Here is a 10138-nt window from a genome sequence, read left to right as displayed (position 1 = left end):
GGGACTGGCAAGAAGCATTCAATGTGATGAAAAGCAAGGACCTACAACCAAGATTACTCTGTCCAGCAAAGTTATCATTTAGAATGGAAGGGCAGATGAAGTGCTTCCCAGACAAGGTAAAGCTAAAGGAGCTCATCATCACCAAGCCATTATTATATGAAATGTTAAAGGGATTTATTTAAGAAAAAGAAGATCAACATTATGAACATTAAAATGACAACAAACTCACAATTATCAACAACTGAATCTAAAAAGAAAGAAAACAAACTAAGCAAACAACCAGAACAGGAACAGAATCAGGTATGGGGATCATTTGGAGGGTTATCAGCTGGGAGGAGGGAGGGGGAGAAATGGGGAAATGGTGCAGGGACTGAGAAGCATAATCGGTTGGTACAAAACACACAGGGGGAAGTTAAGAATAATATAGGGAAGGGTGAAGCCAAAGAACTTATATGCATGACCCATGGACATGAACTAAGGGGGGTGAAATTGCTGGGGGAAAGTGGGGTACTAGGCAGAGGGGAGCAAAGGGAAAAGAAATTGGGGCTACTGTAACAACATAACCAATAAAATATACTTTTAAAAAAGGTAGGAGTCCCTTCTTTCTCTCTGCTGCATAGTACTCCATTGTGTAAATCCACCACAGTTTTTTAATCCACTCATCTACAGATGGGCACTTAGGCTCTTTCCAGCACTTGGCTATTGTAAACAGCACAGATATGAACATAGGGATGCATAGGTTCTTTTGAATTGGGGTGTCAGGATTCTTTGGGTATAATCATAGCAATGGAAGCTCTAGATCAAAAGGCAGCTCCATTTTTAGGTTGGTTTTGTTTTTGAGGAAATTTCATACTGTTTCCCACAGCGGGATCACCGTCCTTCCATCAGAACAAGTTTCCACGCTTCCTTTAGCGAGCCTGCTGGTGGCAGCCTGTCCTTTTTGTTTATGTGAGAATGTCGCTATTTTCCCCTCATCCGAGAAGAACAGTCCTGCCAGACATAGAATTCTAGCCTGGTGGCTATTTTCTCTCAGCACTTTTTGAAGGGATCGCATCACTGTTCCCAGTTTCCGGTGAGAAGTCAAATTCCATCTAAATGTTGCCACAAGCCAGGCGCTTCAACACAAGGGGTCACTCTCTCCAGCTCTGGCGGCCAGAAGCCTGACGCCAGGGTGTGGCCAGCGCCTGCTCCCAGCGTCACCCAGGGCCGGTCACTCCTGCTGCTTCGGTCTCTGGGGCCCCAGGTGCTCCTCCAGGCCTCTGCCTCCACCTTCAGGGCCTTCGGACAAGTGTCTCTTATAAGGACGCCCCTATCTGACAGGATCCACCCTTTCCTAGGGTGATCTCATCTCAGTCCTTATCTTCATCACATCTGCAAAGAGCTTATTTCCAAATGACTCACAGCCTGAGGCTCTGGGTGGACACGGACTTGGGGGACATTACTCACCCCGTCCAGGCCTGGATGGCAGGATGTGGGCTGTACCTCCAGAAAGCCCCCACCCTTGTCCCTACCCTGCTCCATCTTTGCTGACTTCACTGGGTTGAGACTTTAAAATGGAAGAGCTGAGCTATTGCAGAGGAGCTGTGCCCCGGGGGTAGGGGCGAGGGGTGAGGCGGCCTGAGGGGGAGCGCCGGGTGAATCAGGCAGGCTCAGGACTCCACAAAGGTGGCCGCCCTCGCAAGGGACTGAGAATGATGGTGAGTGACAAGGGGTCACCCTGCTCCCATGGAGACTGGCTGCCTGAGTTCCCTGGGCAGCCGTGGGCCCTGGATGCCACATTTTGGGCAGGTCACCCAGCAGGGGCCTTGTGAAGGGTCACATCCAGGTTCATGGGGATGCGCCACCAATGGCAGCTGACCAGAGTGCGATGGTCAGGAAAGCACCTGTGCTAAAACACAGGCGAATGTGTTTAAAAGAAGAGACGGTCAGAAAGAAGCACCAAAAGGATTGCCATGGTTGTGGCCAGGGAAGGGATCCGGGTGCAGTTATTTTTATTTTTTCTTTATAGTTTCCTAGAGATCCCAAAATTTCTACAATGAGCATATTTTCTTTTATAACCAGAAATGAAGAAGAAATGAAAGGGAGGTTCTGTGAAGGCGCAGGGTGCAGGCCCCGGGACCCTGCTCGCCACCCTCCAGCAGGAAATGCAGGGACAGGACGGGCAGCCCGCTGCAGACCCCAGACAGACACCAGAGAGATCCGGGGGCTGCCCCAGAGGCCGGCGTTCTCTGCCCTCATCCTGCCCCACCTCTGACGCCCCGGCTCTGGGGTGCCTGGCCAAGGGGGTGAGGGCGCTGATGCAGTGAGATTGCGGGCCCCGCGGTCTGAGAAATGGACTAGAGAACTGGGGCCCACTGCAGGGCTCTGGTGGGGAAAGAACTCAAGAAAAATGAACGTCCCTGGATGTAAATCACAACCCCTTTATTTCCCGCCCGGAAGCCAGAAGGCAGAGCAAGACTGAGAGCCGGTGGCAGGACAGGGAGATGCCCCTACGGGCTCCGAGCCGACGCCCTCGGCTTCCGGCGGCACGCCCCTGCTCATAGACCCGCCCTGTGTATCTGAAAGTCTTCAAACTGACCTTCTGCGTCACTGCAGCCTCGGACTCTCCATGAAGAAACCCGGGGCGAAGGTGCCTCAGGGCGGGGGCTGCCCCAGAGCTCTGTCCAGGCTCCCGATCCCTCCCTCCTTCTCCGGGCGCCCGGCCAGGCCTGGAGAGAGGGCCCTTCAGGAGAGCCAGCACGGGGCCCGAGGCTTGCCCCCCAGGCCACAGGGCTCAGGGCCCGGAAGCACGTTCTCCAGGACCTCCCTCAGGGAGAACGTGCAGAAGGAGATCTCCTCATAGGACACCCTGGCCCCGCTCTCATACACACAGGCGAAGGTCATGGGGCCCTCCGGGCTCGACCCGATGGATGCCAGGTCAGAGTAGCCGCTGGGGCCCTGGTAGATCACCCAGGGCTCTGTCCAGCTGTGGGGGTCCAGGGGGGACCTATTCAGATGGACACCCATATGGAGCCGAGCCCTGCGCCCTGCTGGGTGGGAATACAGCAGCCACGTGGGGCTCTGAGTCAGGGTGGCAGGGGATCTGGGGGGTGGTGGGGTCCAGGCCCTCCTGTCCCCACCCCGCCCAGGCCCTGGGCTCGGCTCCCTGAGGCCAGGGTCCCCTGGGCCACCCCCACATCCCTCTGTCCTGCCCAGCCCCCCACCCTCTTGGGTGTCTCCAGAGCCCTCCTCTGAGGATTCCTGGGCTCCAGAACAGAGATTTGGAGGAAAGGGGGTCTTCCTGGAGGCCCAATGCTCATCGCCAGGCCTGCTAGAGGCCGGGGCTGGGAAGCCCAGGATGCTGCCTTGGCAGCCCCGGGCAGTCTCAGCCAGGGTGGGCACCAGCTCCCCTGGCAAGAAGGAGGTGCCCTCATCTGTGCTGAGGGCCTGCATGCGGCTGCCCAGGGGGCTCCGGGCGTTGCAGTAGAGGACACTGCCCGCCTGCCCTGCATCTACCACAGCCAGCTGGCACTCGCCCGAGCGCAGGTTGGGCACAAGGTCGCCGTGGTGCCAGGTCTCGCCATGGTCGTCACTGTAGAAGGCGAAGGCGTGGGGGCTGGTCCTGCAGATCTTGCCAAAGCACTCACGCCGGTCCACATGGTAGGTGTAGGCTGGCACCAGCAGGCGTCCCGAGCTCAGCTGGATGCCGTGGCCAGGGCCTACGGCAAACGTGGCCCAGTCTGCAGATGGGAGGGGACAGCCAGGGCCACAGGGGGTGGTGAGGATGGGGGCCCTCAGACTAGGGAGCCACCTGTTGACCCTGCCTCCGCCCTCCACTGCTTCCAACCACCCTGAGTCCTCCAGCGATGGACAAGTGGGACATTAGTGGGAGCAAGGAGCTCAGGCAGGCCCCCTTGGCCAGGTTCTCAACAGGTGAGCAGGTGGCCAGTCCCCAAACACAGGTGGACAGCAGACAACTGTGCCCAGTGTGAGCACTGTCCAGACAGGGCCAGCTGAGGGGGGTGGGGTGTGAGGAGCTTTGGGACTGGGTCTCGGCAGCCCCTCCTGACTGAGTCCCCGGGGGTGAGGTCCACACCAAAAGGTAGCTCTTTAATTGCTGGGGTCTCAGAGCCAGCCACCTGCCAGGGGTGGGGTGACCCCTAGGGGCAGTGGGTGGTGAGGCCCTTGGGGAGGGGCACCCGGAGTGGCGGAGAAGCTCTGAGGTGAGGTTGGCTTGCCTGAAACCCTGGGCTGGGTGTGAGGAGGAAGTGGTTAAGGAGGGAGGCCTTGGGGGTTTGGGGGCTCAGATTCAGACACAGCTCAGGAAGATGAAGAGCTTGGCCCTGTGGGCGTGACCATCACCCTCCCCTGCCAGCTCAGGGGTCAGGGATGGGACGGTCCCACCAACTGTGTCCATGGCCCTTAGGCTGGGGGCGGGGCGGGCAGCGCAGGGACCTCAAGCCTGACCCGCTCCCACCAGCGGTTCGGACCCCTCACCGCGGTGAGGATACACCCCACCCTGTGCAGAACCCCCCACCCCACTTCAGGTGTGGACGCCTGCGCGCCGCCCCGTGCCCCGCCTACCTCGCTCGGCATCGCCCACCGCCTCCACCGTGAGGTCCCGCGCACCGCCCCAGGTGCGCCCCGCGTCCCGGCTGGTCACGCAGCAGAGGCGCGCGGCGTTCCTGCCTGCAGCGATCTGCGCAGCCTCGGGGGTTTGCCCGCGCACGGCCACGAAGAAGAGGAAGACGGTGCCGGTGCGCGCGTCGTGCACGGGACAGGGGTTCATGGACCGGTGCTGCTCCAGGGCTGCCGTGCCCAGCACCAGCGCGGGGCCCCACTGTCGGGAAGGGGGTGGGGGGCGCGCGGCCTCAGCTTCGCGTCTGCCCTGGGCGTGCACCCCTCCCGGTCCCCTCCCGGCCACTCACCCGCACGGCGCCCCCAGCCAGCGTGCCCCGCCTCTGCACCAGGCGGTGGGCGTGCGCGTCGTTGGGGCTGAGCCGCTGCTCCGCGAAGGCCAGCAGGCTGGGCCCGGGAGGCACGGGCAGCAGCGCGGGCACGCGGTAGGTCAGGCCGCTCCTCTCGCTCTGGAACAGCACGGTCCGCGTGGGGACTCGTGGGGTCCCCATGCTCTGCGGGCCCAGGGCAAGGGGGTCAGCGGGCGGGGTCCGGGAGCGCTCCCCTCTCCTGTCCGATGGGGCAAGGGCTCTGTAGGCACGGATAGGCGCACCCACACCCAGCCGTCCCCCTGCGCCCACCTCCCAGTGCCCTGTCCCACCCCTTCTTCACGGCCACTGCACCCCCAGACGTCTGGAATTGTTCCTTTCCTCCTGTCAACACAGCGCATGGAAGGAGAGCAGGAATCCTAGACAGAGCCCCCTGACCCTACCCACCGTGCGCCTGGGGCAGGTCAGCCCAGCCTGCCCGGAAGGAGGCCAACCAAGTGCACCATCAACACCCAACGTTTTGGACAATAAGGGGTTCCTCAAATAGGGGCCCCATGACCTCAGAAGCCAGCCATGCCAACGGAGAGACCCAGAAACAGACAAACCCGGCACAGAAACAAACGAAGAGGCTGAGACACGAAACAGAGACACGCGCAGATGCGCACACTCAGACACGCCTCGGACGCAGACTCGCTCACGTTCCGCACACGGGAGGAAGGCACCTGGCTGCTGCCACCACCCTCCTCAGACCTGCAGAGGCACCCGGCTCAGGCGGTTCTGGGCCGTAGCCAGGATGGGCGGGGGACCCCCTGCTGCAACCAACGTGTCCCCAGCAGGTCTGCAGAAAAGGAGCCTGAACCCCAGGCCCCAGTGAGACATCTGCAGGGGCAAGGGACCTGCCACCCTGGCCCCCTGGGGATTGTGGGGAGGTCTAGGTGCTCCCAATAGCTCCCAGGTGTGCCTCCAGAGACCCAGGAATGGTGTCGGCCAGAGGGCAGTGTGAGGGACCCCAAGTAGGCCAGAGAGGCCACAGGAGAAGGGGGTGCACCGATGCACAGCATTTTGAACTTGAAAGCAGCTGCCCCCCTACAGCGCAGGAAGGAAGATGAGCACCCTCTGAGTCTGAGCCCTCCCCTGGCTGAGGTGCACACAGAGGAGAGGAGCCCAGCTGGGGAGGGTGGGGGAGGCTGGGTGGGCTGGGAGGGTCAAGACTGAGGAGTGGAAGGGGAGCCACTTTCCAGGCACCCTGAGCCCTGGTGGGAGGGAGGGCTGAGAGAAGCGGCAAGGTTCAGGGGGGTGCCTCCTCCCAGCGTCGCCCCCACCCCACCTACCCCTGCCCCTGGGCCCCGCCCCGCACAGCCCAGCTCCCTGGACCAGCAGGGAGGACAGCTTGGGCCTGGGCAGCCTCTCTGGGGGCAACCTGCTCCTTGGAGAGGGGTCCCGAGGGCAGCTCAGAGGGCAGGGCTTCGGGGGGGGGGTGAGTCTGGGCACAGTGGGCAGGGGGCCTCTTCCCCTGGTCTGTGGGCTGAGCGGCCCCATGGAGGGACATGCAGGGCAGGCTGGGCCGGGCAGTAAAGGGCCAGGGGCTGCAGAGAGTCTGAGCAGGTGGCGCGGGGCGCAGTCACGTGGAGGCCGCACATGGCACAGCGAGGAGAAGTCAGGGTGGAGATCAGGGTGGCAGGATAAACATCCCCCTAGACCGGAGGGGCCTTGCTCAGATGCATGCGGGGGCGTACCTCCAGAACTGAGGTCCCCAACACAGACACCTCAGCCTCGGGCCACCTCTGCCCAGGGAGCACCTGCCCAGCAGACCGCCTGCCAAACTGCAGGTCTGCCCACCCTACCACGGCCTCTGGGCCTCCTAGGAGCAACTTCCCATGTCCTGGATGCCCCCTGTCTGTGTCCACAGGCAGTTGTGCCCAAGAAGGAAGCAGCTGTGGGGGCCACGTGTCCCTCCAGACTGAAAGGACACAGCAGGACATTCTCTCCACTTGGCTCGCTCCCCAGGACCTGGGACCACCGCCGGGAGCTGGTGTCCACAGAAGCAGGGGCCCAGGCCCACCCCCAGCCTGGGTACAGAGTGGCAGAGAGGGAGGCTCCTAAGGCCAGCTGCTCTCCGCTGGCTACACAGAGCAGGACAGGGCCCCCAAGCCCGTAGAGCACCCTTCCCTGGGCCAGAGCCCCAAAGTTCCTGGGAGGCCCCCTCGTAGGAGGAGAACCAGGGACTCCAGGGCAGCCAGCCCCACCCAGTATGGCCAGTTCAGCAGGTTCTGGGGCTTTGGCTTTGACCCAGCAGCCCTGTCTGAATGTTAACTGGAACCAGCACCTTTAGCTGGGTGCTCATCTACCCTCCCCAGCGCGATCCTTCTCAGGGGCAGCACATCACAGCAGGGGAAACTGAGGCCCAGGGAGGCCACGGGATCTCCAAGAGAATCTGGTCCCCGACCCTGGGCCCGGGGCAGGTTGTTGGGGACCACCCTGCCTCGCCAGGGGCCTGTCCCAGACCTTCCTGCAGCCTGTCCCATCTGGGCTCTGACTCGGAGCACTGGGGCCAGCCCAGGCCACTGCCCCACACCCTCCTGAGTCAGCTCTCTTTCGTCCTCTGGACTTGTTCCTGCAGGGCCAGCTGAGACGCTGCAGGGAGGAGCCCAGACCCCTGCACAGGAACCAGGCAGAGGGGTGTCACCGCCACTGGGGTTCCTGTCCAACCAGAGTGCCCTGGGCTCTGTCCCGACAGCGACTCAATTACATACCCTTTGGCCTGGCGAAGCATCACCCATAACGCATCTGAGTCCGTGGACGGGGACCCAGGCACCTGGTCTGCACCCATCCAACCCTCTGAATTCACCCCAGGACCCTTCAGTATCACACCTGCCCCCCTCCAGCCATGAAATGGTCCCATTGGGGGTCCATGGCCCTCAGCCCAAAGAGGGGCAGTCAGGGGGACCACAGGAGCCGGGTCCTGGCCCTGGGCCGCTGGCAAGCAGGGAGGGGACTCACCGGGCACGAAGGGAAGCCGCGGAGTGGCCTGTCTGCCTCGCGGACGCAGTGAGCTGTGCAGAGACAAGGCCCGCTCTGTGGCAGGGAGGCGGGAGCTGGGCTTGTCCCAGGGCTGCGTCAGGACCACGACCCCCCTGCCAGCTGCGCCGTGTGGAGCAGCTGAGCAGTCAGGGGTGCAGAAGGCACCCGGGGTGGGGCGAGTGTCTGGACAGGGCTCCTTTCTTCTGGCCGACCCACCCCACCCTGGGGTGCCGGGGACCTGCAGAGACGCCTCAGACTACATGACACTCTGTGACCCTTCCCTTCACCCCCAGGATGGGGCCTCTTGGGCCCTAATTGGCTGCAGCCCCTGCCTGTGCCCGGGACCCTGGCTCAGACCAGGCAGGCCAGCATCCTGCCGCCTCCCCAGTACCAGCCGCCTGAGGACTCCCTCCTGCCAACCGACCCCATTCACCCTTGTCTGCTCCCCTGCTGCTGTCTCTAAGGTGGCTTCAGGTGTGGCCACTGCCCAGGGGACCACTGCCCGGGCCCGGTCTCAGAGGAGGCGCCGCCAATGGAAGAGGTTTGCCCCTGGGCCTAGCCTCTCCTCCTGCCGCCTTCCTGCAACGTGCCAGGACTTTCAAGGGAGAAATGCCCTCTGGGAAAATTAAGACATCACACGCTGTCCACACCGAAATGACAAGGCTCCCGTGTCCCTTCTGGTCCTCAGGGCCACGAGGTGGAGAGGAGCAAACGGGTTGCCATTTTACCTGATGCCACCGGCCACTCCACCAAACACAGGTACGGCCCCGGGACCGCCCTCCATTCCTGGGGCAGCTCGGACAGGCACCCACTGCCTCTGTCTGCCTCCATGGACCCCGGGACCATCCCTAGCCAGCAGCTGGCACCCAGACAACAGCCCAGGTGTTTGCCATGAAGGGAGAGGGGAACAGGTAACCCAACCCTCCCTCAGGAGCCCCACCTAGACCAGGAGGAGAGGCCCCATCTCTTCCCCCATCCCCCAAGTCCAGGCTGGTGCAGTCTGATGGGGCTCGGGAGAATTGGAGCTGCAAGTCCCCAAAGGACCTGTGCAAAGCTCCCCACGTCCAGGCAGGGCTGTCCAACTAGGGTATCCCCCAGAGCCCAGCAGGAGGTGGCCCACATACCACTCAGGGTGTTGATGTTTTAGTTGGAGCCAATTTTATTTAAACACGGAGATTTCACATAAAGACCTGCATTTCCAGCTTCTCTGAAAAATCAGCGGGTCTGCCTCCTGGACCTCCCCCCACCCCAACACACGCACATGCCGTCCAGCCGCCCCCCGCCCACCCCCAAAGGCGCTGCAGGCAGAGTCTGCTCCCAGCTCTCAATGGCTGAGCAGGACGCCTGCGCGTGCAAACCTCCTGGGTGGGCGGCCTGGCCTGGTTGTGTCTGAGTTCCCATTACATGCACTTGACCCCAAGATTTGCCTCCAAAACCAGTTCATATTCCTGCCGACCACCCCCCACACCCCCCGCCACGACACAAGCGCGGGATGCCCATGGGATCCCTGTCATCCTGATTCTGTGCCTGCGGGGAGCATGAGGTCCTCTCCCCTGACGGAGCCCACTCTGTGCTCCGAAGCTGCAGCGTTTCCTCCTTAGCCCACGTTAGCCCAGGTGTGGGTCCGCCTTTCTCCGGAGGTCGGCGGGGCCTGTGTGACGCTCAGGGCGCCGAACTTGATCTGTCTTCCTTGTTGGACTGCAGCTTCTTATCTGTGGCTCTTACTGCCCTTCCCCCACAGGCCGGCTCTCCTGGGGTCTGAGTCCCTTCTCTGTGCTCCGAGGGACTGCGCTGTGCCTTGCCCTCTGGGCTGGGGTGCGCAGCCCTTCGAGGGCCCCCACTCACCCTCGCTGCTCTCTGCAGCGGCGCCTTCACTGCCTCTATTCAGTTTTCTGGAAGCCACTTGCTCAGTTTCCAAATATTTTTATTTTCAAATTCATTGCAACATGTCCTCTAATTTCATTAAAAACTCCTTCTTTTTAAAGTTCCTTCCATAAACCAGCGTCTGAGAGAGCTGCTGCCTGTTCTGATCTTTGGGGGGTGTCCCCTTCTTTGAAAGGCTGATTCACCGGGCCAATGTGGCCACGCCTGCCTGCAGGGGTACCCACAGCAGAGGCCGGCCCAGCGGCCAGGGTCTGCCAAGTGGGGGGCCCTGATGTGAAAGGAAGGGGGCCCCAGCACCAGGCAGGCAA

The 10138-nt window shown here is 61.9% G+C and overlaps 1 protein-coding gene across 1 annotated transcript; it reads right to left on the bottom strand.

Moving 5' to 3' along the window:
• Positions 1-2490: 2490 nt before the first annotated feature.
• NEU4 (neuraminidase 4) lies at positions 2491-7981 on the bottom strand. The gene is made up of 4 exons (XM_090269846.1): positions 7926-7981; positions 4908-5111; positions 4564-4819; positions 2491-3719 (listed from the first exon to the last, which is right to left on the bottom strand). The coding sequence occupies exons 2-4, from the start codon at positions 5106-5108 to the stop codon at positions 2725-2727; spliced, it is 1452 nt and encodes a 483-aa protein (XP_090125972.1). The 5' UTR covers positions 5109-5111; positions 7926-7981; the 3' UTR covers positions 2491-2724.
• Positions 7982-10138: the final 2157 nt, after the last annotated feature.

The sequence above is a fragment of the Furipterus horrens genome, unplaced genomic scaffold, assembly GCF_987537825.1.
Source record: "Furipterus horrens unplaced genomic scaffold, mFurHor1.1.pri manual_scaffold_1, whole genome shotgun sequence".
Lineage (NCBI taxonomy): Eukaryota > Metazoa > Chordata > Mammalia > Chiroptera > Furipteridae > Furipterus > Furipterus horrens.
The sequence above is the reverse complement of the archived record's forward strand: the minus strand, read 5'-3'. Positions and strand labels throughout refer to the sequence as shown.